We start from the raw sequence: 24,295 nt of genomic DNA, 5'->3' as shown, positions 1-24,295 counted from the left end.
AGGACTTGGTGTTGCGTTGCTGGGGCTGTGCCGGGCTTAGCCTCCGATCCGACCGGGGGCTTGGTGGGACGGCGGGGCAAATGCGAGCGGACGAATCGCCGTGATGGAATTCCGGAATAGTGGAGACATTCGGCATGGAACCCCGGTCGTTGGGATGAACGTTGCACTGACATATTAAAGGGCCATTGCTGCGCAGATTGATTTGGAGAATTATTTGGTTGTCTTATTGTAGTTACAAAGTCTACTCGCACGCCAGCGAGCTATACATGTTGCCGTGTCCCGAAAGATATCCCTTTCTGTGGTCTTTCTCCTCCTTGTCATCACCACCCAAGTCCTCCTCGCCAGGACGAGGAATACGATCCTCAATCGCCCAGGCAACTCTCTCAGCTCCGCTCTGCGCACCTCCCAAGTTAGGCGCCGCAGGTCCAATTCTCAACGCGGCCAAACGTCCCATCATGAACAGAGGCACGTCGTCGTTCCACATGAGGTCGTTGTTGATACAGGGGAATCCGCCGCGTCCCTCGATGGGGTGCTTCTCCAGTATCGTCTTTAGGTAGGGAAGTGTGGTGAAGTCGGTTTGGATGCCCGTCGCAAAGTACAGGTAGTCCATTGGGTGCATATCCTTGATAGGTGGGTTGGTTTGGATGGTCCAGGTACCGTCTCCGTCGACTCCTTCGAATTTGGCTTCTACGATGCTTGTCTCTGTGAAAATCTCGAGCTTCTTTGCCGCGAGATGCTTGTCAAGGCGCTTCAGGAACCGAGCGGGAATACTGCCTCCCTCTCGGGCTTCCCTGATGATCTCTAGTCTTTCATCATCCGAGTCGGCAAACCAGAACTGGGCCTGCTTGGCGTTCTTGTACTTGCCCATCCAGTCCAGGGAAACGTCAAAGTGTTTGACGCGAATAGGTCCTCGCATGACGTGCCACACTTTGGTGACGCCTTTGCGGATGGCAAGGTCTGACAGCTGAGCAGATGTGAGACCACCGCCGACAACCATGATGTTTGTCTGCTTGCGGGCCGCCATACGCTTCATGACAATGGGGGCCGGGAACTCGGGAATGTACATGCTGTGGCATGCCTGAGGGAGTTTATCCGTCTCGGGCATGCCGGGGATGCGGGGAATCTTGGCCACGTTGGCTGGACCGACGGCCAGGACGACGGCGCGGGCGTACCGCCGGACCTTGTTGGATGTGACGGTGAAGAGGTCCTCGCCGTTGATGGAGATGCCTTTGACCTCACCATAGTCGAGATGCTCGAGGGTTTCATGACGGATGAGATCTAGGCCCAGTCTGTACCGAGTGGCAACGTGCTGGCAGTGGTCTTCGAAAAGTGATGCTGAGGGGTTGTAGTAGTCGTTTTGCTCCCGCAGGTTGATGTCAACACGGGCTTCTTGTCTGCAGACGAGAGTTAGTCGCCATCATCCTGACTGGATGAAGATATTTACCTTCTCCCACAAAGCTTCTGCCCCATCATCTTCTTCTTAGCATGCTTGCTAACCTCCTTACCAACGCAATGGCGAATCTCAATCAGCTCGTCCTTACGGCCGTTCATATACGCATGCGAAAGCAAAGCATCACGATCCTGCGGATCAACATGCCAAAGCATAGGACTCCTCAGATGCGAAATGTCATACATCTTGAAGAGCCTCTTCCACCTGCCCATCCAGTTGCCGTCATCGGCGTCGAGCACGAGCATGCGGTACTCGGGCTGACTCTCTGGTTTGCGGCCGTTTGTGACTTTGCCGCTGCGAGAGTTCTTAAGGGTCACTTTGTTGCCGTATTTGCTTATCCAGTGGAAGCGACGGTGTTCTTCGTCGGTGAAGAGGGCGGCAGGGGTATGTTCGCGGAGACGGGCAGCTATGGCGAGGCCACAGGGGCCGGCGCCTACGATGAGGACGTCGTAGATGTCTTCTTCGATCTGGATTTGGTCTTCCATCACGTTGCTTTTGGTCCCCATGGTTGATTGGGGGGAGGGTGAGGAGAGACCGCAGTTGGAGGAGGAAGCTAGGTTATCTATCGATGTCCCCTCTGTGTTGTTGCCTCCTCTCCCCTCATGTTCACTGAGTGACAGGACGATTGAGAACCCTGTTGGCCTCCTACACTGCGGGCAGTTCCTAGCAATGACATATCTGATTGAGCAATTGAGTCGTTCCTGCTGAATCACCACCACGGCCTACCTTGATGGGCATTACATCACGGGGACATCAAGGTCCTCAGCGCGATTGGAACTCAGGGTCCAATGCCCAGAGATATGCCGAGGACCCTGAGGAAGCTCCGGTACTGTGCTGATGTCGAAATGAGAGCTGGAGTGTACCTGTCAGAGACTAAAAGAAGGGCCTGTGTGGTTGTCGCGGGAGAGTTGCAGGACTAATGAAGCCATCTCGACTTGACCCATCATAGTACAAACTATGAGTATATCATGATGTCAATTGACAATGGCAATCTACTTTTCTACATATATCTTACAAAAATGTCCTTCCTGCCATATACTCTCTAGAAGTCTTCATCTTCATCTACTCTTCTGTACGCAACTCAGTGGTTCCACTCAGCATCCAACGCATGTCCCAAAGGCCCCAAAGCAGCATAATCCGTCGTAACAAACGCCCTATCAACTTCTCCCAATCCCTCAGCACAATACTGCAGCGTCTCTGCAATGTCGTGTGATCTATTCAGCGGTGTCTTCTCGTCCAGCAGCACATCAAACTCGACCCAGACACCGTCTCCCGCGTGGTAGGCCGTCACGTTCTTGAAGCCCGTAACGACGGGCGCGAACCGATATGCGAGGTAGATGAGCTTCTTGAGGGTGTGATCGTCCGCTGCTTCGCCTGAGAGGCGGACCACGTTGTTGAAGCATGTGTGGCCCCAGTCGTAGATTATGAAGAGGGAGAGGAGACCTGCGCCGACGGGGTCGAGCCACCAGATGTTGGCGCGGTAGCCGATAAAGGGGAAAAGAAGAGAGAGCGTGTTGAAGATGACGTCTGTTTTGCAGTCTTGAACAAGGGCCTGAACTTGACTGGTCTTGATGGGTCGGCAGCCGAGGCCGATGGCTCCTTTGAGGACAATGGTTGCCAGAAGAGAGGTGATGGCGGCCCAGCTGAGAATTTCGGCTTCTGCGTGAGGCGGAAGAAGTCTCGAGACTGACTCTTGGAGGATCTGAAGAAATGAGATGACCATGATGATGGAAAAGACCAAGATGCCCAATGGCTCGAGACGGCGTTTTCCAACCGGGAATCGACGACGCATCGCCTCGAGTCGCCAGAGAACGAGACGACTTGTCGACCAGACGATGAGAGTGCAGAGAAGATCCAGAGCCGAATCGACGAGCGATGCCACCAGAGAAAGCGATCCGGTGGTAAAGACAGCGAAACCCTTACCGGCGAGAAGCAAGATATTGGCTATCACGTTGATGTTGATAGCCCAGTTCGCCCTTCTGCTCGCTTTTCTCCTCTTTTCCTTCTCTTCATCAGGTAGCAGCTCTCCAATATTCCCCTCAACACGCTGAATTCCTCCACAGCGCTCCTGGTCGCCGTCATGGTCCGGATCAGGATTCATCGACTCGAGGACATCATCCGCAATAGCCATGACCACAGCATCCACCTCAAGCCAATCATTCAACCTCTCATTCTGCGCCTCATAAAAAGCCCTCAACTTCTTATTCTTCATAGCCTTCAACTCTTCATCCGTCTTGCGATACTGCTCAAGGCCCTCTCTGTCGATACCATGAAGAAGGGCTCTCTTGATCTCACCGCGCCGGGCGTCCTCGAGTGCTGTGCGCGCAGCATCCTGAAACCTTAGGATCCCAGGCTTGGGTCTCGACTTGCGACCGTCGAATGAATGGTATCGCCCAGTCTCTAGGTCCCGGGGGTGACGGTCGCCGACGTAGCCTTGGCCGCGGTGCCGAGCCTCTCGGTCATACTTGGCAGGGTCGCCATTCCAAAGTCTCTTGCCAACCATTTCGTCTAACGATGTATAAGAGGTAGTCTATACAGGAAAGTAGAGAGGAAAAACGAGAGGGAGATTGACTTGTTTTTGTTGCTTGCGGAATTGCTCGTGTAACCCGAATGACTTATGACGTAAGTGTCGTAAATCCGGGGAAGACGGCAGGTTTGGCTTGCAGCTCTTGCGAGGGTGCAAAACACGCGACACGCGGCGAGTGGAGGAATAAACTCCACAAGTAAGCATGAGATGCCGAGTTCCAAGGCAATTCTTTGTCTTTTCTTTTGTTATATGAGTGATTTCTGTCGGAAAATCATATCACTGTGGGCTCTTATCGGTCCTTGTATCTGAGATCTCGTCGTCATGAATGCTTTAACCCTGTTGCTCGATAGACAAGGTTCATTCCAGTCATCCACACAGGATATAGACATTCACGGAAGCATCTTGATCAGTTCGTGGAAAAGTGCAAATCTTATTCAAGTTCTATCTTTACAATGAGCGCATTCTTGCTGCTCGAGTCCCAACTCGCTTCATCAGATAAGGATATCTCAAAAGTTCGTCTCCAACGCCAACAGTTATCCCCCCAAAGCCAATTTACCTCTAGTCAAACAGTATCATGTTCTTAATTTCCGCCCATTCTCATGGCATTCACAAGTCTATGTCTTGCGCCCTCTCTCCGGCCCTCGTTTCGGCTAGGACTATCCCCATAGGAGTCTGTTCGACGGGCTGTATCATAGTAGGCCTCGGTGTCTCCCAGGCCTACCTTTGAAGGACGAGGGGGAGGCGGGGGAGCATGCGTCTGCTGCTCCTGAGGCTGTGATTGGTACACTGGTTCCCAGTCACCCTGTCGGTAAGGGTTGTTTTGATAAGCCTCTTGGGGAGCCGTAGGAGGACGGCTGGCTCGCTGTTCCTCGCGATTGACACGCTCGTCACGGCTCTCACGGTTCGAGCGTCTAACGGAGTCGTGGGACCGAGGAGGGGGCGGGGTGGGTTGTGCTGGAAGGAGTCCGCTCTGAGGCACACCGTTCTGGGGTGCACCATTCTGAGGGGCACCGACCTGACGACGGGTCGTCTCCCGCGGAAGTTCTTCTTCATCGTCTGTAGCAACCTCTTCCTCTGGCTCGTCCTCGTACGCCCTCAGCTCGCTTCGCATGGCAAGGCTGGCGCAGATGCTTCTAGCCTCCTCAATGGCCTTCTTCTGCGCTTGAAGAGCCTTGCGACGGTCCCGTGTCTCCTTGTTCTCTGCTGCAATAGCCTCGATAGTAGCATCGCCCATCCGCATGATCTCGATAGGGTTGAACAGGCGGAGCATTCCGAGGAGCAGATGTCTCTCGACAACCTGTGTGATAACGTTGCGGGTAAAGATGCGTGCAGTCAGATCGTAGTAGATGAGCATCTTCTCCAGAACTTCCTCGGCCTCGGTGTATGTTCCTCCGTTCTCTGTGGCCTCGGCACGCCACTTCCTCAGACGCTCTTCGTACTCGGGGTCGAACGGCTGAACCTCCAGCTCCATGTCGTCGGTGAGGCGGCCCAGTTCCTTGTCGGCGCTCTCGATGAGCTCCTTCATCTTGATCTCAAGGAAGTGCATGCGGAGAGGATCGCGCATGCGCAGAGGCCAGGCATAATCAATCACATCGGCAAGGAACTCGTTGCAGATGACGCTGACGTTGTCCTTGTACTCTTGCGCCAGGACAGGCCAATTTCTGGAGTAGTCCTGGAAGAGGATGTAAGGGGCTCGAGGGTTTGAGTCGAGAGGAAGTTCGTTACCCCGGATCTGACGAAGAAGGGGCTCAACTTCATGCTCGGCAAAGTCCTTCTTGGAGCGATCCCCAACTGTGCCAGCGGCAGGAAGGCCGGAACCGTCGGCAGCAGCAGCAGGTTGGTTGTTCTGGAATGCAACCTTGCGACCGTGCTGTCGGAATCGCCGGGCGAAGCGCTCGCTTTCCTCGCGAGTGCGGGCACGAAGCTTCTGTGATGGGGTGCCCTTGGGGCTAGACTGTCTAGCGAAGAATCGCTCGCCAAAGGGGTTCTTGTAGTTACCGTTCACGGCAGGGGTGACGAGGTTGTTAGATGCGGTAAAGAGCTCGCCCATCTGGAGTCGCATCTCCTCAGGAGTGTCCTTGCCGACGCCCATAGCCTTGAGCTGGGCCTCACATCCGTCCAGCGCCTGTTGAATCTGCCGGCGGAGGGTCTTGACATGCTTGCCAATGTGTCGCTGAAGCTGGGTGCTCAGCTTGGAACGAAGGGCGCCGATACCCCACATCTCGGGTGGAAGAGCTGCCCATTTGCCTCGAGTGAAGAATTCGGCCTCTCGGTGGGATCGCTCCTCGGGTGTCTGCCATCGCTCGCCGGGTCCAGGGTTGAGTAGGACGTACCAACCCAGTTTGAAGTTGTTCTCTCGGTCCTTGTTCATCACAAGCTCAATAAACTTCTCTTCAAGGCCGATGCGCTCCGTCATGTCGGGCTTCGTAAGAACCCCGATGGTACGTGATCCGGTAGGATCAAAGTAACGGGCCTTCTTGAGGATGGGAGCCTGAACATAGTCGTTGTTTCCACCGATGACGGCGAGAATGATGGTTCGGGTGCTCTTCATGTATCGATCGGAGAGTGCCTCGATAGTCTGGATGTCGGCCTCAGACTGGTCACGGTTGGCGACTCGAACCAAACCAGGAAGATCGACGAGAGTCAAGAGCGGCATGTCGGGGCCACTCTTCTCAACGACCAGAATATCTCGAGCGGCGAATCGGCCGGGAATGCTTCGAGGGGCGATGAGGTCGGTCGCATCTCGCATCATGGCGTCGAAAGGAGTGTCGCCGGTGACATCACCACCATACTGCAGCAAGCGGGCTTGCTCATTGTAGGGTCGTGTCTTGTCGGGAATGATGGATACCTTGAGTCTGGTTTCCTTTGCTCTTCGCATGCGAATCTCGGTCGCAAATCTCGTGCAGGCGCCGGCATCTCGAGGGAAGGGTGTGCCGGTCAAGGCTTCAAGGACAGAGCTCTTTCCAGCGGATTGATCGCCGACGACGACGATCTGCGGTAGCTTGACATCGTCGAGCTGGGCGAATTGAAGCTTGTCAATGAGGTCCAGCAGGCTGCGTTGCTCGGTAGCAAGGCCCTGGTCCCCCAGGGAAGACTCGATCGAAGGGCGCATTTGGTGCCTAGCAGTAGGAAGAATGTCAGCAGCTCGCTGGGCGTTTTTGTCTGGCGGAATGACGAACAGAGAGCCCATTCTCTCGCGGGATGAGAAAGATGGAGATGATTCAGCAACCAGATAGCTGCTGTTCGTTTATATAGAGGGGAAGCAGTCTCAGCTGAAATGCAATGCATGCGCGGCCTTGTCATGTGTCTTTATACAAGATTACGCGTGCGCCATGATTCGCTCTTTCTCGGGTCGGTTGCCTCCGTGTCGCTGATTTTCTGCCGTGCCATGGTTTGCGCGGCCGCCAAGCGTCTCGGCGCCCGAGAGGCAACTACGGCGTCATGATTGCTGCGCCACACCCTCCTTCAGCTGGGCTGTCATGGCGGGGATCCCAAGCGAAATGATTAGGCCACAGGGCCGACAGGCATCGCATAGAAACGGAACACTCCCAAAGACCCTTGATTTGCCACCAAGAATGCCATTCTACAGCATTCCCCATCCACACACTTCTTTTTCTCTCTTCTTTGTTCCCAACTGTCAACCACTCAAAGTGTGGCGCAATAATCTCGGATCTGTGGCGGTGCAGATCTCGGATCTTGGCACGAGGCCCGCGTCACCAGGCCAGGGCCAGGAACCGGGCAACTGGCTTTCCCGCAGGAGATGGTGTCGAGGTGTTTGCCTCCCACCGCCCTATCTGCCTCTTACGTAGTGGGCCACGTCAAGGCTCAACGAAAGGGTGGTTACTTCTGCGGCTGCCTATCTACAGTACGTACGTAGTCGTTATCCCGATCACTGATCACAGTCACCGCCCAAAGATCAAGAGCCTGCCAGACACGATTCTCAAGCACATACGACCATAGCTCGTAGAGAATACGGGGTCCCGTCCGCTCCCCCAGAGTCAAGCTGCGAAGCGCTGGATTAGTAGTTGGGTCGGTGACGACCAGCGAATCCCCGGTGTTGTATGTTTTTTGTTCTCTTTTTGGCCCGTCGCATCAGACATGTGTTGTCTGGGTGCCTACGCATTCGTAGAGGTGGTGCGCATGGTGGGTTGCTGGCGTTGTAAGATGTTCCACAAGCCAGGCAATTTCAAGCCACTTTTTTGGTCTGACGATGCCTAAGGCATAGACATAAAGAGCCCCTATGGCATCAGGTTTCTGGTTCTCGTGAAGTTACTCCGAAAAACACCAGCAGTCTATTATTACCTCTTATCTCGGAGCCAGTGATTAAAGGCGGTTCCGAAGACCGAGGCGATGTCCACCAACACCCTAGACACGACTGAGAAAGAGCGGGTTAACCCGAGCCAGCCTCGCGACCCAAAGACACCACTACGAGTTGGCGATATCGTCGCCAATTTAAGAGACCCGGTAGTCGATTTCACGGTTCTCAACGCAGAGGTCCGGGTCACCATACCGGAGGAAAACATTCGCACAACCATCCAGGAGGAGTTTTACCCAAAGCTCAGGAATCCTAGAGAGGTCAAAGTCGTTCATTTCGCCAGAATCAGGGGCCTCGAAGTCCAGAATATCGATGGCATACCTAATAGCGAGTTGAAAATACTTGAGACCCAAGTTCTCAGTCGTCCAAATGGATACCTCGATAACAGCATGAATCTGGAGCCAGTCAGAGCTTGGAGGGAGAACAACGAAGATTGCTCCTTGTATCTCATCACAGGCCTCAAGACGATTCGAGAACCTCCACCTCCAGCCACAATCGCTGGATCTATCAAACTGGAAGAAGAAGGCTTTGGCGAGATCGACGACTCGGTTCCTGATCAGGCAAAAACTGGCAACCAAGGGCAGTGTGCTGCTGAATATGAGTTGGAGCACGTTGACTCCTCTGACCGTCTCCTTGCGTACCGATTTTCGACAATAAATCAGAAGCGAAATAAGAAGTCAATGGTAGAGGAGGAAGACAATTGTCCACAAAGGCAAGTTGGGCTTGTCGAGCGTCAACAGACCTCTGGCCAAGACCGTCCCTCATTTTTCGTTAGCCTCCCGATGTGGGTTATCTTCAGAAGGGCTCAGGTCTCAACTTAGCTTTTTGAACACACTGGCCTTGTGATGTAACTTATGACAGCTCAGTTGATCTTGAATCCTTGGTTGTTATTGTAACTGGATCGTGTCAAAAGGCTGAAGGCATGGTGATGTTCATAAAGCTATCGAGGGCTAGGAGAATGTTTGGCGTTCTGGTACGCCCGGATAGAAACTCCGGTTGTCCATTCGTGAATTTTTGTGTTGCAAGGAGCGGTACATCGTCCCAACTTGAGTGGTAAATGGCGAGGGTTGAGTTTGGCAAAATTCTGGACAATTTGGTCTACACACTTGGCTTGTGGATAAGTAGGTCCGAGTTTGGGACCGCTTATAGAACTTTTATGAGGCCAGTTTGTATTCCTTTTACTCTTCTGCCTTTCCTGGGCAATTCCAAAGAGGTCTTCAACTTCCATGTGAGCTTCACCCAGGGGGTCACGTGAATTTTTAACAGCATGACTAAGCAGAGCTTGCCCAAATGTGACCAGTAACCGACGACCTCGTTCCAACTCCTCTCCCATCAGAAACACCCCTGTTTGCCGTATTTCGATATCGGCCACTATAGCTATTCCGATGACCAGTGAGTGGCTACAAAGTATTTGGAGCCATGGCATCTGACCAATGTCTTTCGAAAACTCAGGCCGCGAGATTGAACAGCTCCTCGAAGCCCTCGAGACCGAGGCGGTGACAGAGCAGAGCACCAGCAAGTTCCCTCCCAACTCTACACCGTTTGCCTTTCTTGGCCACAAAGTTCCCCGCTACTAACCGCTGCTGGCCAATAGAGTCTCATGCACTCCTTGAAAAGGTCCTGGCTCACACTAGGACCTCTCGCGACACTGCTCTCGCTCCGCTGTACGCAAAGAACGGGCTGCGAATCCTTGGTCTCTATGCCTTTGGAGACCGTGACCCGGCCCAGAAAGTTGTTGCCTTGCGATGCTTGAACAACATTCTAGTCCGTTCTGTATCGACAAGGCAGGTCTTTATTAATGAGGGATACCCAAGCAAAGTGCTTTCTTCGATGAAGGTATTGCTCCTTTGTCCCATTTCCAGGGTCAACTCTCACACATTGGATAGAATGGCGACCCCAATGAAGAACTTGCAACTGCCAACCTGTTCCTCTTTTGTGCATCTCAACCCACCTTTGACCTCACGTCGAGCTTTGAAGACGAGGGTCTCGCTGAGATTGTCAACAAGGTACGATTTGAACCCGCCAAGAGCATAGCAAAGTGCTCATAGTCTCAAGAACATAGCGCGCCACGCGCAATCCTCAGAACCTCTCCCGAATGATCCTGCCAATCCAGCTCTGGCAAGTCTGAGGCTTCTCTCCACCTTGGCTGTGCGAGCCGAGAACCAGGCACATCGGTTTCTGCCTTCACTCGAACCAATCTTGGACCTTTTGAGCAAAGTCCCTGCGACCGTCTCACACGCTGACCTTCCGGCCTCGGTCCTCATTTCTTGCCTAGTGTCCATACCAATAGACCAAAGGGAGGAGTTCCCTGTCTCGGCAGTCGACAAATTGGTGAATCTCCTCCAAGAAGCAATCCCTAAAGCCGATGGCTCTTCAAAGGCTGCGGACAAAGAGCTGTTGCCTCTGTTGGTGGTTCTGCATCGCCTCGCACAATCCAAGCCATCTGATGCTCGGAAACGACTCGCTGAACACATACTGCCATCTGATGAAGATCGAACCGAGGCCTTGGGCAAGGGCGAGTCCTTGCCACATAGGCTGCTCAAGCTTACTTCCACAACCGTGGAACCTGAGCTACGAGAGATGATTGTCAACCTCTTCTTTGAGATTTCTGACAAAGACCCAAACAAGTTTGTGCATCATGTCGGCTTCGGACACGCCGCAGGCCTCCTTTCTTCCAAGGGCATCCAGTTTTCGCCCGAAGGCCTCGCACAAGCCCAGGCAAGCAGCGCTAGTCCGGATATCAACCCCATCACAGGTCAACAGCGCAGCGCAGAGACTGTATCCGACTTACCTGAGATGACACAAGAAGAGAAGGAGAGAGAAGCCGAGAGACTCTTTGTTTTGTTCGAGAGGTTAGTCCAGCCTTTTGAACTATGCTAGGTTATCATGCTGACTTGCTTTAGATTGAGGGCCAATGGTGTGATTTCTGTCGAAAATCCTGTTACTCAATATCGAGACTCGGGTCGTTTCGAAGAACTTCCCGACGACGCGTCTGATTAATGCGGCTTTAAGCAGACAACATTGCATTATGGAAGATCGGTCGTTTGACCAACAGATGTGAATAGAGAATGTGTGGTATATAAACAGCCCTTCCTGCTAGAGGCCGGACAAATTGAGAAAGAGAGTTCAAGCTACCTAAAATCGAGATTTTTGGCACATGTTATCGCGGCACATCTGCCCCCTATCGCCGCCACTGTCCAGGATTGGGCGATCAAGCATCCTCCTCAAGACCAACCATCTTGCAAGATTCGACCCATAACTTGGCTGCCTTTTCCTCATCATAAGCCCAAGGAGCATAGCCATTGTCCGCCGACATGGTGTCAGAGTCGGGGCGCGCCGGACCTGCTTCCTGGCAGTCATACATATACCTTCCACCCTTTCCTTCCCAGTCCTTGCTCAGAGCTGCATAGACCGAGGTCGCAGCACCTTGAGCGGGGCTCTTGATGAGCTTTCGAAGTTCTGTGTTCTTTTCCATGAGGCTCAGGATCTCAGGGTCGGTGATGTAGCGATGGAGGTTGGTCACAACACCGCCTGGGTGCAAGGAGATGGCGTGCAGACCGCGGTTACCGTATCGCTTCTCAATCTCATTGACCATGTAGATATTGGCCGTCTTGGACTGACCGTAGGCGACCCAAGGGTGGTACGAGTTGGGCTCGTCGAAGTTGAAGTCATGGAACCGGACTTCGCCTGCGCGGTGGCCCATTGACGAGACAGAGACGACGCGCGAGTTAAACGAAGGCGTGGAAGCGGCGAGCAGTGCGGGTTTGAGCAACTGGAAGAGGAGGAAATGGCCGAGATGGTTGACGCCAAACTGCGTTTCGAAGCCGTCGACGGTCTTGCCCTCAGGAGTGTACATGACACCGGCGTTGAGGACGAGGATGTTGAGTTCCTTGCTCCTGGCGAGAAAGGCTTCAGTACCTTTTCTAACAGAGTCGAAAGAGTCAAGGGAGATCTCAATCAAGTGAAGAGGTGCCTTGTTTTCCGGGTCAGAGGCCTTGATATCCTCGATGGCCTGCTGACCTTTGGCAAGGTCCCTGACCCCGAGGAACACCGAAGCCCCAGTTGCGTGAAAGGCACGAGCTGTCTCAAGGCCCACGCCCTGGTTGGCACCGGTGATGAAGACCGATTTTTCAGTAAGCTTGCCAATGAGTTCTTCGTCTTGGATGATCTGAAGGGCGGTGGGACGGGCATCGCCGGGGCCCTGAGGGTTGCGATGAGCTGCGATGTACTTGGACATTGTCAAAGTTTGATTGATTGCTTGGTTTGATGAGGTTGGCTTGTTGGTGATTGTATGAGTGTCTTGGATAGAAGAAGATGTCCATCGTGGCAAGTCTGGTATTTATGTCCTTGTACTCAGATATTGCGCTCGGATTTTAGGTCCCTGGGCCGGTCTTTAGAAGACATGAGATTTAGCTTCCTTGTAGAAGGCTTCAGGCACCACCCAGCGTACGTTCTTGATGTCGACATACTGTCTGACATGAAAATGGGACAGAGTGTCGCATTGAATTACGGATATTGGTTAGGTGTGAGTTATCTCCGTTGGTAGCCAGCCATGTGAGGACGGCCAGGCCATCTCGGCGTGGAGCCACTCACTCATTGGACGTCGATACGGCTTTTTGTCTCTCCTCAACGAGAAGGGTAGAAGAGAAGTAGCCTGAATTGTTAGAACTTGGCCATGGCAATTGATTTTCAGTGTCACGTAGAAAAGAGATCTTGGGATCTCCAACTCTAACATTCGACTCATATTTTGAGGTGCTCGCATTGTCCTTGAGAGTGGTCGCTTGGAGAAATTAAGCATGGAAAGCCGAGCGAACTATCAATCTCCTGGGCTGGTACAACTCGGACAAACCAAGTCATGATGCTTAGTGAAGATAGGCAACCACCCTCTCTTCCCTCCCACATACGTACCGGGCCTTGCTCGTAGGGCTGCCAACTGAAAGGCGATCCGGCATGGCCCGCGGAGAGTGTGGAGATCCCGGTAGTGGAGTTTGTGGATGCATCACGGCGGAGTTTCGTTGCAAGGGATCTTGGCCTGCGGAGTTGTTGCGGACTTTCTTGCGGACTTTGAGGGTGTGAGATGAGTTACATTCTAGGGTCTAAACCTTTCACTGCCATGGCCTTTGCGCCGCTGTGGCCATCCTGATCCCCGATACCAACCATCTCAACTACTCTCTGTAGCTATGACGGTCTAGAAAAGAGGCATGGCGCCATGCACTTCTCTCAGCTGCTCCCAAGTAATAGTATTGCCATACATGACCTCCGCCACCACCTTCCCGGCCGAAAGACGTCGTTGAATAGGAGTTGTAAAGTGATGATAGGTGATCTCGGCACCCATGGATGTCGTCATGTATTCGGAGAGGGTCGTGAGATCCTGGTACGGGGTCATGTCCATGTCCGGGTTGTCCAGGGGCGGCCTCTCCTCTCGGTCTCTCTCCATGTCTCTTAGAGATTCGACCACGAGTCTCTTAAGCTCAAGGTTTATGTCGCCCGAGATGAAGAATTCGTCAAAGACAGATAAGTGCTCAAGAGGGGCAGCTTGGGCATAGGTCCAGTCGAGGAGACCCGTCGGATTGTACTCGTCGTCAAAAAGCATGTTGCGGGATCGAAGGCCGAAATAGATCAGGGGGAAGGGGCCGCGAACTCGGTCCTCAATTACCATATGGGCAAGAGACGTTTTCAGGACCCAGCAGGCCGTCGGCCAGTCTGGGTCCCCTGGATGCATCCGGTACATGATGCTGGTTCTGTTCCTGTGTGTGGTGATAGAAATACTCGAGCGAAGTTTCCAGAGGCCCGGGCAAAGCGTGCCAGGCCATTTTGATAACTTTGACGGGTTGGTCAGCATTCTCTCCACACCAAAGGCGCCCGATGCGGCTGAAGATCAGATTCTGGAGTTCTGCAAAGACATTTGCTAGCTGTTTGGCCACTTTGGCACGGTGCTGTGCAGGTATGGCTATCGCTAGTCCGTCCGTCAAGGTTCGGCCATCGAGGGCCTCCATGAGAAGGTATGGGTAGTCAAAGGGTTGGTCTTTGGACACCTCGAAGCAAAAGACCTGAGGGACCGGGATGGTGGTATGTTCCCTGACAACCTTCATCGTGGCAATCTCGCTGAGCACCGTGTCTCTTTGGATGGATTGGTGCGGGATGCGAGCAACCCAGTACACATGGTCTGAGAACGCAAGTTCCAGAGCAAGGTTCTCGCAACCAGATGCGAAATGCGTCAGGCTGATGCTGCACTCAAGATTGGAAGGTAGATCTGGCTGGTGCTGTCTTGGTGAGTCTATTGCGCGTTTCTCAAGGTATTCGAAGTTCGCTGAAGAGGGGATATCCTGAATGCTGTTGCGCATGTATTGGTCTGACCCCGTGTGCAGGCCGTCAAAGTACGACCAGTTACTGCTTGGGCTTTTCATTTTGTCGTACAGGCTAGGACCCGTGAGACTTGATTTCTTGCGAAGAGATTGATAAGTCTAAGAACTACTCCTATGGATAAAGGCCTCTTTACTAGAGCCCGCATCGCTGGGTATTCACTACTGGGCTGATAGGCAACAATGTATGATAGTTGCCTATAGCAAACACAAATACAAACACACAAATCTTCAGGGAGAGGCATGAGGGCGCTTTCAAGTGAAATACTGGTTTTCTGCTTGTCACAGGTACGCAGATGCTACCGCTTGCGTGTCCTCCCACTCGATCCCAACACTGGTCGTTCTGAGTCGTTGCAGCAGCACGCCCAATCACATACGACCATACCTACTGGAGAACTCGGGATCCCGTCCGCTCTCCCATAGATAAGCCAGTAAGGGGCGGATTAGTAGTTGGGTCGGTGACGACCAGCGAATACCTGCTGTTGTATGTTTTTGCTACTCTCAACTTTTTGCTAGCTCAGCCAGTTCGACTGAGCTAACCATGCATGTTGGAAACCGGAGTGGGCAGCGATGAGGAATAAAAGGTCTTGATTTGTGCAGTCGAGATTCTCCCAATCATGGGCGGAAGGGACAGCCGACTCTGTCTTGACTACAGTTTTGCACTTCACACTATTGAAAAAGATTTGGGACTCAACGGGAGAGCTTTCAAACCGATGCCTCTTGGATTCTTCCACTCTAATCTTTGCACCTCTTTCAACCCAAGAGAAGGGAGACCCCAGACCAAGTTCGCAGCCTAGTTTCGCTGATGCAACTAGGCTGGTTGTCGCGTAATATATAATTCTATCCTGGATCTCAGGAGGAAGACGATTAAGTTTGCTTGGTTGTGGCTCTAGCATCGTAGTGTTGGTTGCCCATAGAATCATGTCGATAGCGGCATCAGATGCAATATTGTCGCCGAAGAGGGTCTCAGACCTCGTCCACACTAACTGACCCTCGTGGGTCTTGCAGAGAGTGACTCGCCGAAGAGTAAGGATGGAATACGTGACCATGTTGGAGGTAGATTCTTTGAGGTGTGAATGACTTTCCGCATGACGCCGTACCATATCAAGGCCCTCTTGGGTGTCCTGTGCTAGAGCAAACCATGATGATCCGGCTTTGACGAGCGTTGTATCAGGCGTCTCCCAGCTTGGCAGGTCAACTATTCGAACATAAGGTCCACCTTCGGTGATATGTTCGAATACAAGTCGCTCTAGTATAGTGAAATCCATTGTTGAAATCCAGAGGGTGGCACATGTCAACTTCATAAACGTCGTGGTATTCATTTGTCGTCGAAGCACATGGCGCCATGTGTAGGCGAAGTCGCGGAGGATTCTGCCAAGAAACGACCTTTGTCGTGGAAGGATATCCAATTTTGGCTCCCAGCAGGGCCCTAGAAGAATCTCCTCTTCAGGGAGTGTTTGCGTAGGCGAGTCCAGCTGCTCAAAAACGTCCAGTGCAAGCGGTCGTTGACGAGCAAGTGCAAGAGATACCGAGAAGAGCTGATCATATTTAGTATAAGGGTATCTTTGTCGAGGTCGAATGTCCAAACGCTATTGAATGAATCCCCCCGGCGGTCGCCAAAAGGGTCAACAAAATCGTACACGGCTTCCCAAACAAAGTTCATGCCTTGTTCCAAAGCTGCGTAGAGATTTTCTTGTCTCGAGTTAGCGGCTGATAGAGGATAAATTTAGGAAGCCACCCGCAGGACATACCTGGGCTTCTCTCCTGGCCGGCGGCGAAGTGGATTGTTCGGCAAGACAGAAGCCTTTCTTGCAAGATCCATGCTCTGTCATTGAGCCCCGAATTGTCCACCTCTTCATCGAAAGAGGTCAAGTTGCTGGAGGCGTAATAAACTTGGTTGCTTTTATTCTTGAAGCAGATGTGCTCATTCCGTCTCTTCTTCTGCTTCAGGAACGACCCATCCATGTCCTTAGCCGAAGTGGCAGCAATGATAAAATACGCTGAAGCGTAGAACTTTCCATGAGCTCAACATGCTCCTCCCAGTCTTTAGAATCGCCTTGGATGATGCATAGTGAATCAATCCAGAGGTAGCGCACGCCAACGGCTCGGGCCACCTCCACAGCATCTCGGAAATTCGGTGCTACGCACTTGATTCCTCTCTGTCGAGCTTCAAAGGTCTTCCAGGTCGTACAGTACTTGACTCTTTCGGCGGGAGTGAAGCCCCAGCGGTGTGATAGGGCAATGTACTTGCCTTGCCCTATCGTCTTTCCCGACACGAGTCTTGGGATGTTAGCGGGGGATTTGCCCACACCAATGAGCCCATCGTGCAAGAACTCAACCTTCTACCCGGAATAAAAGTGAAGCCATCCCTCCATGATTAAGATATCGTTGCTAGTCTAACAGCTGTGCTAGCCAGATGAATATTTCGTTGTGTGTGATGCTGGGGGTTGCACAGTGGTATGAAGTCGCTGATCGCAATGTGGTTGCAAGCTACTCACCGAATCTCACAGGACGTTATGACCTACAAAGTCGTTTCGACCAAAACCTTTCGGTTGAAAGAATGCTTCAAAGGTGACGGTAAGCATGGCACCGCGTCCTCTTCAACCTTTTCACGGTTCTGATTTCACGCTTTAGGATCGCTATGCGGTGCAGTCCGAATCGACGAGGCCCTGGAGGCACATCTCGAAAGTACACACGGGCTGAGTCTCGACACACTGAACATCTTAGAATACAGCACCCTTGTGGATGAAGACTGGGAGAGAGGAGTCAAGCGGAGGTTTACCAACGATGCTACTCCCGCACGATTCTGCTTAAGACTACCGCCCAGGGCGAACACAGCCCAACATGGATCGAACAATAGAGGCCAGATCTCAATTGACAAGTCAATACGATATTCTCAAAAATGGTAACAGTGCTAATTATGAGGGACAGGTCACAGGTCCAGGTCCTGTTTGCAAAGTCTTTGAGCGGTATCCGCACTCTTGTCAGCCGTCAATGTAAACGAGTCAAACAAGAGACTGGGACATCCCCCAAGGTATTACTCTAAAATCAACCACGTGTCAAAAATGCAGCATGTTGACTCTCATCCAGAACATTTTGCTCGTTGGAGGATTAGGCAACTCTCCCTATGTCTATGATACATTGAACCTGATCTTTCCTGGAGCTGTCCTCAGGCCGCGTAATGGGTAAGTATCGATGAATGATATCAACATCCACTCTTGGACCTTTGGCATAGAGCGTCGTGTAATTACTAACTACGGTACACTAGATGGACCGCCGTTGCTCGAGGGGCCGTCATTCGCCTCGTACCCGACGCTTTATCGTCCAAGCCGACCCCCGCGGAGAACCAGGGAACGCCATTGTCCCAGCCTGAACTATCTACAACCATCGTCGCCCAGGTTGACCAGAATGATGCGCAACAAATGGTGGTTAAACAGGAGAAAATCATCAAAGAATTGAGAGAAGACCTACGCAAAGCGAAAAACGAGCTCGTGGCCGCCCAGCAAGAACACGACAGTCAACTTGCGGAACTGAAAAAAGTTCTCGCGACCATGCGCGCTGAGGGAACGAAAAGTGCAACGCCGTCGACCAAAAGTCCTCTTCAGCTCCCTCTCCAATGTTCAGAGTATGAGATCAAGCAGGCCTGGCGAGCCTTGATCTATGACGTGGGAAAGTTGGTCTCGAAACACTTTGGAGAAAGCGGAGGTGATAGCAGGGCAGCCTGGGCTGACAGAGAAGCGGAACGTCTCAAACAGCTGACACCTTATTACAACGATTTGGTGAAAGAAAAGAGGACCGCCATCGCCTTCATCGAAGCTGCCATCTGGAACGAGCTTTGTTTGCGCGTGTTTGGGCCCTACCGAACTAACGCGCCCTTTTGCTGGGCAGGAAAGTACAAGGAGAGCCTTGAGACGATGAGTAAGGGTCCCGCTACTACTTGCTGAGCTCATTGCTGACTGCCTACGATAGGTAGTTTCCTCATCGCAGACATCGACAGGTTGAAGTTGAACAAGCAAAAGGTCATGTGCCACCGATGGAAAGCGTTGACGGCCAACCTCGTCGCGACTATCGTCTCCCGGGAGCGCCATGACAGTGAGAAAGATAAGATAACCGAGGATCTGGAAGAGATGCTCAACGGCCTCTCATCCCAAACGACCTCCCGGGAGCGGTATGTCAATGGGAAGGCTAAGATGCCTGAGGACCTAGAAGAGATTCTCGACGGCCTGTCGTCACCAACGATCTCCCAGGCCCGCCTCAGTGACCTACGGGTGATTGTCGATAAGGCGGTTGACCTAGCCGCACAGCTCTGTGGACAGAAGGAGTTGTACTGCGTCGGCCAGTTTCCCGAAAAGTGCTACGAAGTCGACCTGGATCACGACAGTATGGAGCTAATGGTTGAAAGCCCAAGGTCGAAGCGTGTGAAGTTTATGGTGCGGCCAGGCCTTTACGCTACGCAAGAGGAGAATTACGACACTGTGTATGTTTTAGAGCGCTGCCGCGTTTGGGCGCTGTAATATGAGGATTCTGCTAGATTGCCGCTGCTTATTGTTTGATCATTCTCTGTTAATAACCCTAAAACCCTCCCGAGATCCGGTTCTATCTACGATCTATCTAGAAAAGTCGGGAAGCAAAACGAGCTAGTCTATCCGAGAAATTCTAGCAGGCCTCCTTGACCAAGTCTCAATCATGAAAACTCTGGGCAGACAAATATGTTTTCTCCATCAATAAAGAGGCAACTCTTGTCTTACAACTAATTCGTGAGTGCTGCGGCCGTTATTGCGTTATTGTAAGTCGACGACCACTGACAATCTATATTCTGCAAACTCCATGTTTCTAACTCATGCGAATAGACAGCTGCCACTTGGTCCAAACCCTGCCATACAGTGGACCATTGACAAATGACCATCCCAGCTACCCTCACTACTCGCTCTCCCAGCTACTTGGTCGAGTAGCGTCTTATGTGAGGCTTTGAGCCATACTGCTTGCTCCATCCAGTTTATAAGTGGTGAATCCGGCTGATATTCTTCCATCAGCCTTTGGAGCTCGGCCTGCTGCACGTGCAAAGAATCTGTTATCGCCCACTGGTGATGTGTTAGTGATAGGACTCAATACAGCTCGATGATGTCGAAACTCACCACGCCTGCCAGGCATGGAGGGATATAGGTAGCACCTAGCGGTCGGTGCTGGGAAGCGTGTTGCGCCAATATGATGAACTCGTTGGTCAATGCGATTGCTTCTTGAAACAATACTTCATCTTTTGGGTAGAGTGTCCGTAATAGGCTGTTCAACGGGATTGCCAGGGTGAGAAGCAGAGCATGTACAACTCGAAACTTGTGAGACAACTTGGCCCGATTCCCTCGCGCAGATTCGTTCCGATCGAGGTTGGCAAGGTATTGGCGGATGCCAGGCAGATCTTGTTGCATCTCCTGGTACGCCGACTTTATCTCGTCGATGTAGAGCATAGGGCTGTGGAAGAAGACAGGCATTCGAATCAGCTTTTGCGCTTCCACACTTGGGATCCGCAGTCCGTGAGCCTTCTCGAATGATGCTTGTGGTATGCAGTAGTCGACGAGTAGAAACCAAGATTCCATCGTGATTACTGGATTGATCATTGCCTCGAGGATCTATCAAAGTGAATGGTATATCAGCTTCAAACTCGAGGTTCGGGGTCAAGACAACCTACCAGCGGTACAAACAAGGTTTCGAGGAGCTGCAACTCAAACGTATCTTTCCAGTTCTGCACGATGGCAGAACTTGCCAGGTGAGCCAGGATTTCCCCATGGCTTCTGACGTAGTCATCAGAGCGCCCTATCCAGCCCTTCGCAAAGTCAGATTAGTCCGCTGTTGAATGCGGCTGTATTTACCTGACAGATCATGATGATGTAAATAGCGGATAGTGTCTCTGGGGCCAGTCTCTTATCTGGACAGTTAAGGCATATCCGTAGTGCTTTCAGGGCGTCGATATAGTTGGCCAAGGCGTCCTGTGGTAGATGTCGTGTGTAGTGGTACGGAAACGCGCTGACCAAAGCCTTGACTGACGCATCAAGGGCCTCGCTCCGACCAAGCCGCCTAGGAATATGCTCGAGAAAGTCGCCATAACTGCTCAGACTGTACCTAATATCTGATACTTCGAGAGCCGCGATGAACCTTCCTGCGATGCTCGTGATGATGTTCTCCGGAACTGGTGGGACCGAGACTTTGATGGATCTCCTCGGTTTCTTGGGAATCTCTTCAACGACGGCCGGTTGGAAGGCCACTGGTTGAAATGATACTGGCTTGAACTTCCACTTTTGCTCGCCGGCACCGATACAGGCAATCTTGAGTCTGGCGCACCTGGCGCAAACTGGCTTGACCTGATCACACTGGAGTCCTGGTGTGAGTGTGGGGATTCAACAAGTGGAAACCGCAGGTACCTTTTTCTTCTGTCGGACACAGGCTCGGCAGCCTTTGCTAGACGGTACGCCTGCCATGATGTTGCTGCTGGATGGAAATGTTAATCAAGTCAAGAACGGAAAGACAAGACGTAAACATCAGGATCTGAGCCCGGGAGGGACCGGTTTAGGTTTTGTATCTCCGAGCTGAGGAGAGGCAACACAAGTGCAAAGCTGGTGTAATACAGCGACCGACCATTCAGGCAATGCTTGCCAATGAATGATTGGCCTGGCTGAAGATGGAGAGGTCGGACGCTCCACTATTAAGGAGGGAGCGCCGAATCTCACTCTCTTGGGAATAGCGTCGTTGGCCCTGGGAGTAGATCAGACAGGCATGATTGGATGGCGCTGGCACCCTTCAAGGTTGAGGGATACAACGAAGCAGGGATCTTAAGGCTAATGCCCCGAGCTCTTGGTAAATTTGCCCAAGTTTGTGGGACCGGGCATCATCTGCAATGCTTTGGATTGGCCTCGAAGTAGTTAAGCGTCTTGTCTTATCCCTGTCGACATGCGTATTGACCCAAGTGGCTGTGTCGTACCAACGTTGGACGTATCCGCGCCGGACACCTTTGTCGCGCCATATTTCCAGAATGAAGCAGAGGCGGTGGAGGGACACAAGAATCGAGTGGTGCTTACTTCAGGTCTCAGTAGAAGGATCAGCCCTATGGCGGATCGATCTGACACGCTGTGGCAGGGGTCTGGCATGATGATTACGACCCTTGACCTCGAATGTTGGGAACATCCCCGTTGGTAACAATGATCGATATCTGCAGTGGTTATGATGTCAGGTAAGCCGAGGAATGGCACAACCGCTTAACTACCTCTGTACCTAGGTACCTTGGTGAGAATAAAGGGTAGGTAAGGAGTCTCGTGGGAGGAAGCTAAGGCTCTGGGGTGTGTCTGGACTTGGACTGGACTTGAGGAGTCAGCCCGAGACCCGTGTGCGCCATCTACATAAGTCTCGGCATTATCACCTGCAGCTAAGCCCAATAATGATCACTCGAAAAGCAATTTTGTAATCCTCTTTTCCAGATGACAAAGGATGACTGATATATCTTCTCTCCTACGAGTCTACTCATAACCATTGCCTAATACCACTATCCCCTTTGTTTCTCCAGGCAAGCACATTGCCCTGAAAAGAACCATGCACCACATCGCTTCTCTTCTCTGAGCTTAGATGACGTTGCCCTTTACCTGCTTGATCTCCTTGACGTTGATATCCTTCCACACAAGCGTCGCCACCAGACCAATAGCCCAAACAGCCGTGCTGGCAATCAAGATCATCTTTTGCGCATCACCGTAAGCGTGCTGAACAGCCTCGCGGGCAGGAGTACCTTCAGGATATGCCAGCTGCGCCTCGACGGTGGCATATATGTCAAACAGATGAGGAAGCTCCTCAGCAGGGAGGTATTCAGCCAGCTTCTTGGGAAACACGCCTTGCCAGATAGCAGCGGCAATTGAGAGACCAATAGCACCACCAACCTCGGAGAACATGGCCTGGATGGCGATGACAACGGCAATATGTTGGTGAGAAGCGGTGGCCACGGCAGCGACACCACCAGCAATCATGACGACCCCGCCGGCAAAGGAGATGAAGATCTGGCACATGACGATGTATCCAATATCGATACCAGGTTGGCGGAAGTGAATCATCAGGCCCACGCCAAAGATGCTCATGGGGACACCAAAGTAGAGGCATACGGGCTTATAGCGACCAGTGTGGCGGATCAACCATCCCGTGAAGATGCATAGTAAGCAAGAGCCAATAGTGTAAGTCTGGGCGACGTAGCTGGCGTGCGTGACGCTCAGGCCGTTGACAACTAGCAAGAAAGAGGTAAAGTACGCATTCCAGCAGTAGTAACTCAGAAAGAGCACAAAGCCGATAACACATGCGCCTAGGAGTGTTCGGTCTCGGAGGAGAGAGAAGGGGATAAAAGTAACGGGGGCGAAAAATCTCTCCCAGATGACAAAGGCAACAATAAGAGCGAATCCAAAAACAAGAAGGCAGATGATGAGGGGGGCCCGCCACCCTTGTGCTTGCAAGGAATAGATGTTGAAGGGCAGCAGAAACAGGGCCATGCCGCCAGACAACAGAAGAAGGCCAACGGCGTCAAACTCGCGGCAGTAGTAAAGCCAAGACTCCAGCACGGTTCTCCCACTCTTGGTTTTGGGGAGCAGGTTTTGCTTCTTGGCCTTTTGATGGTTGTAGGCGAAAATTCCGAAGAGCGGAATGGTCACGGCCGGGAGGAGGATCGCGAAGGTGCCGAAGCACCAACGCCAGCCGGGCCCCTTGAGGTATGCCTCAGACATAGGACCAGCTACCCAGACCGTGATGAAGTTTGGTGTACCGACGAAGGCGTTCACAAGACCTCGATTGCGTAGAGATGAAGAGTCGGCAATGAAGACGCTGATGGTGTACAGCAGAGCGTTGTTACCAACTGTGTAAAAGACCTGAGCGGCGGCGTAGGCTTCAACGTTGTTGCAGGCAGCCATCATGATGAGACCGATGATGGCGAAGAAGACGGAGAGGAGGTATCCGTGGGGTCGGCCGAAGACGTCGAGGATCTTTGCGATGGTGAGCTTAAAGACGGCGCCGATGATGCTGCTGAAGATCATGACGGTTGGCGTGAGGGAGTGCTGCGCAAACGCCGACGTGACCCAGAGATTGAGCGAGCCACCAACGCCTTGGAGAAGCATGTCGACAAAGTAGACGAACCAAATGATCACGTAGGCCGCGATAATGGATCGGGTCGTCCACACCGAGGTGAGGGCTTCGATCTTTTGGACGCCGGCCTGTGCGTTTGAGTTGATGGGCTCTTCATTGTCGGTGCTAGAAGGTGACTCTCTGATGGCGCCCATCTCTTTCTCAGCCAGATCGCTGGCGTGGACTTGATTTTGAACCTGGCCCATGGCGGTTGACTCTTGTAGCGAAGAGTAGAGATGGATGGTGCAGAAAGAGGATCTGGATCGGCTCCTCTGGCCGGAACTAGACTTGACTATATGCATCTCTCTGAGCTTGTGGAGACAAGAAACAGCACCTGCACTAATTTTGAGAAAACTCGCTCATCTAAAGCTACCAACCCCCGTAGCATGTGTGGGCTTGAAGGTGATATTCATGTCGAACCAACAGACATGAACAGGGGCATCGGAGATTCAGCGTGCTGTGGGGGGTTCCCTGACGTTAAACAGGCGATGAATGGATACGTTCCG

General features: G+C 52.3%; 10 protein-coding genes across 10 annotated transcripts; 2 read left to right on the top strand and 8 right to left on the bottom strand.

Annotated features, from left to right (window-relative positions):
- Positions 1-241: 241 nt before the first annotated feature.
- NCS54_00219300 (L-ornithine N(5)-monooxygenase) lies at positions 242-1,956 on the bottom strand (the record flags this gene model as incomplete). The annotated part of the gene is made up of 2 exons (XM_053147796.1): positions 242-1,394; positions 1,445-1,956. 2 exons carry the CDS (start codon positions 1,954-1,956, stop codon positions 242-244), a joined length of 1,665 nt encoding a protein of 554 aa, XP_053003771.1.
- Positions 1,957-2,531: 575 nt separating this feature from the next.
- Positions 2,532-3,953, bottom strand: NCS54_00219200 (Hypothetical protein; the record flags this gene model as incomplete). The annotated part of the gene is made up of 1 exon (XM_053147795.1): positions 2,532-3,953. The coding sequence occupies one exon, from the start codon at positions 3,951-3,953 to the stop codon at positions 2,532-2,534; it is 1,422 nt and encodes a 473-aa protein (XP_053003770.1).
- Positions 3,954-4,557: 604 nt separating this feature from the next.
- NCS54_00219100 (Hypothetical protein) lies at positions 4,558-7,167 on the bottom strand (the record flags this gene model as incomplete). The annotated part of the gene is made up of 1 exon (XM_053147794.1): positions 4,558-7,167. One exon carries the CDS (start codon positions 7,165-7,167, stop codon positions 4,558-4,560), a length of 2,610 nt encoding a protein of 869 aa, XP_053003769.1.
- A 1,160-nt stretch (positions 7,168-8,327) lies between these two features.
- Positions 8,328-9,113, top strand: NCS54_00219000 (Hypothetical protein; the record flags this gene model as incomplete). The annotated part of the gene is made up of 1 exon (XM_053147793.1): positions 8,328-9,113. One exon carries the CDS (start codon positions 8,328-8,330, stop codon positions 9,111-9,113), a length of 786 nt encoding a protein of 261 aa, XP_053003768.1.
- Positions 9,114-9,626: 513 nt separating this feature from the next.
- Positions 9,627-11,292, top strand: NCS54_00218900 (Hypothetical protein; the record flags this gene model as incomplete). The annotated part of the gene is made up of 6 exons (XM_053147792.1): positions 9,627-9,684; positions 9,745-9,854; positions 9,910-10,128; positions 10,179-10,298; positions 10,348-11,144; positions 11,196-11,292. Exons 1-6 carry the CDS (start codon positions 9,678-9,680, stop codon positions 11,290-11,292), a joined length of 1,350 nt encoding a protein of 449 aa, XP_053003767.1. The 5' UTR covers positions 9,627-9,677.
- A 211-nt stretch (positions 11,293-11,503) lies between these two features.
- On the bottom strand, positions 11,504-12,529 carry NCS54_00218800 (Hypothetical protein; the record flags this gene model as incomplete). Its single annotated transcript, XM_053147791.1, has 1 exon — positions 11,504-12,529. The coding sequence occupies one exon, from the start codon at positions 12,527-12,529 to the stop codon at positions 11,504-11,506; it is 1,026 nt and encodes a 341-aa protein (XP_053003766.1).
- Positions 12,530-13,480: 951 nt separating this feature from the next.
- On the bottom strand, positions 13,481-13,885 carry NCS54_00218700 (APH domain-containing protein; the record flags this gene model as incomplete). The annotated part of the gene is made up of 1 exon (XM_053147790.1): positions 13,481-13,885. The coding sequence occupies one exon, from the start codon at positions 13,883-13,885 to the stop codon at positions 13,481-13,483; it is 405 nt and encodes a 134-aa protein (XP_053003765.1).
- A 55-nt stretch (positions 13,886-13,940) lies between these two features.
- Positions 13,941-14,699, bottom strand: NCS54_00218600 (APH domain-containing protein; the record flags this gene model as incomplete). The annotated part of the gene is made up of 1 exon (XM_053147789.1): positions 13,941-14,699. One exon carries the CDS (start codon positions 14,697-14,699, stop codon positions 13,941-13,943), a length of 759 nt encoding a protein of 252 aa, XP_053003764.1.
- A 5,060-nt stretch (positions 14,700-19,759) lies between these two features.
- NCS54_00218500 (Zn(2)-C6 fungal-type domain-containing protein) lies at positions 19,760-21,124 on the bottom strand (the record flags this gene model as incomplete). The annotated part of the gene is made up of 4 exons (XM_053147788.1): positions 19,760-20,278; positions 20,338-20,472; positions 20,519-21,016; positions 21,068-21,124. 4 exons carry the CDS (start codon positions 21,122-21,124, stop codon positions 19,760-19,762), a joined length of 1,209 nt encoding a protein of 402 aa, XP_053003763.1.
- Positions 21,125-22,258: 1,134 nt separating this feature from the next.
- Positions 22,259-23,995, bottom strand: NCS54_00218400 (Hypothetical protein; the record flags this gene model as incomplete). Its single annotated transcript, XM_053147787.1, has 1 exon — positions 22,259-23,995. One exon carries the CDS (start codon positions 23,993-23,995, stop codon positions 22,259-22,261), a length of 1,737 nt encoding a protein of 578 aa, XP_053003762.1.
- Positions 23,996-24,295: the final 300 nt, after the last annotated feature.

The sequence above is a fragment of the Fusarium falciforme genome, chromosome 2, assembly GCF_026873545.1.
Source record: "Fusarium falciforme chromosome 2, complete sequence".
Taxonomy (NCBI): Eukaryota; Fungi; Ascomycota; class Sordariomycetes; order Hypocreales; family Nectriaceae; genus Fusarium; species Fusarium falciforme.
This window is presented reverse-complemented; position numbering and strand designations above follow the sequence as displayed.